General features: G+C 39.5%; 1 gene segment (V, D, J or C); it reads left to right on the top strand.

The window, feature by feature from the left end:
- On the top strand, positions 1,052-1,767 carry LOC108636889. The segment is given in 2 exon segments: positions 1,052-1,100; positions 1,319-1,767. Coding segments are annotated over 2 exon segments (498 nt in total).

The following is a 2,267-nucleotide window of genomic DNA, read 5'->3' as shown; positions in this document are numbered from 1 at the left end:
CCAAATGGAAGACTGACAGCTACATTCCACATGAACATGAAACAGTGCACAGAATTTGAGTCACCATCTTCTGTGGTGTTGACAAGTACTAAGTGTCTGCAGTTTGCAGATATTAAGTTTTGTAACAGTGCGTTATAGCATTATATCACAGAAAGATCTGGCATATTTATCTTAACTTTATTTTATAAAGAGAAATAATAATGAGCAACTGACAAATGAGATTGAATACTCTGGACCAATGAGACACAAAATATGACATGAGGGTGAGTCTAGGACACGTGGTCTAATAAGTACAATTCTACATTTAGAGGCAACAGGATTGAATATCCTGATCCCCTTCAAAGTCTAACACATAAAACTCAATATCAGATTTCAAAAGAATAATATTTTATTCCTGATATAATCTCATTTAAATATAAACCACTGAATAGCCTCTGACTTTCAGATGGACTGAATGTTAAAAATCATTTCATGTTGAAGTAGTTTTGTTGACTGAAAAACCTAAGTAGAGCCCTGCAACTCAGTTAAAAAAAAAAAAAAAAAGGCAGAGATACATTAATTACTTTTCACCCAGAAAGCCTAAGATCTGTGAATGCTTTAAAATAGTCACTAGATTCTGGATGGAGAAAAGTCAGCATAGGCTAAATTAATGACCAATCTGTAGATTACAAGAATGTTTCATAGGCTATACTAAATTATATCTTAAACAGGATGGCAAGATTATTTTACTGAATCAATGCATGTCAGCTTGTTTCATCTTCAGTTTCCCTCAGTTTAAACCTTTGATATTGATTCTTTCTTCACGCCTTTTTCAGGATCTGCCAAACTGAATGAGCAGGGAAAGAGCAGCACACAAAGCAAAGGTGTGCGGTGAGCCAGACTTCATCTGTGCACAGACCACACGGTCCATGAGCGCGACACCCTGCTTCCTGCTTGGGGGAGTCACGCAGGAACCCAGGTGCTATGTATCCGTGCTGCCCGGCACTTACAGACACCGAACTCTCAGCTCGAGGCAGAATTAATCACATTTGAGCAGGGGAATCCACACCTCATGCCGCTCTCCAGCCTGCTCTGGGTGCTCCTGGCCTTCTCCTTCCCTGGTAGGGATGCTTCCAAACATGGGTGCGCGTGTTCAGGGTGAAAGGACTGCACACAGGTGCGAGGTGCTTCACAGGGACTTGGGGAGGAAAGGAGGACTGGAGAAAAGCAGGCATCTTACGATTTAAGTTTAATTTGTAAATATTTGGGTCCAAAATTTGTCTAATTTCTACAGTATTTTGTTCACTATTTCAGCTCTGTTTTCTGATTTTTTCCACAGGATCTGGTGTGGCCCAGAATGTTACTCAAAACCAGACAGTCATAATCAGTCAAGTGGGGAAGATAGTCACCCTTAACTGTCAGTATGAAATTAGCAGGAATGTGCATGACTACTGGATTTTTTGGTACCAGCAGCTTCCCAGTGGAGAGATGACTTACCTCATTCATCAGTATTCAGAAGACAGGAATGAAAGGGATGGCCGCTACTCTGTAAACTTCCAGAAAGCACGTAAATCCATCAGCCTCACTATTTCATTCTTAAAACTGGAACATTCTGCAAAGTATTTCTGTGCTCTCTGGGTACACACAGTGTTTGAGTTAATAGGAAAAGCTGAACAAAAACCCCGGAGCTTAATAAGAGAGAGCCCCCCTGCTGCAGGACCCCAGCTGAAATGCACACCTGCAGACCTCAGACAAGAAATGATAGTCCTGTGGTTGCTTCATCTGTGATCTGGATCAGAGGAATTAATTCTAAATGAAAGCTTCTTCTATGACATTTGGATTCAGGTGTCCAGAATAACTTTCTACTAATACATTCTCCTCTTGAATTTTTGAATTTAAATCAATCATACGGAACATATGTAACCTTGTCTAAAGTTATAAACTATCTCTGTAATAATGTAAAGTGACGGTTTCACTAAAATACACTCATATCACACACCTGGGTCTGGTTATCTAGAATCATCATGGAAATAATTTCCTGAATCCTTTCTTCCTGGACTTATGTCACTTAAGGTGCAATTAGACAAGCAGAACCACCAATGGTAGGGAATAAGAAATTAGTTATAAAGATTAGAACTCAGGCAATTGCTAGATTTTGTGGAAGAGTGTATACAAAGCTGTAATCTTGTATCTGGTGTTGAGAATAAATTCACTGTTAATCAGTTAGAGTAATCGTTGTAGAACAAAGCTGGAAATAGACTGAAGAGTGGACAAACTGTGACTCATAA

The sequence above is a fragment of the Capra hircus genome, chromosome 10 (assembly GCF_001704415.2).
Source record: "Capra hircus breed San Clemente chromosome 10, ASM170441v1, whole genome shotgun sequence".
Classification (NCBI taxonomy): domain Eukaryota; kingdom Metazoa; phylum Chordata; class Mammalia; order Artiodactyla; family Bovidae; genus Capra; species Capra hircus.
The sequence above is the reverse complement of the archived record's forward strand: the minus strand, read 5'-3'. Positions and strand labels throughout refer to the sequence as shown.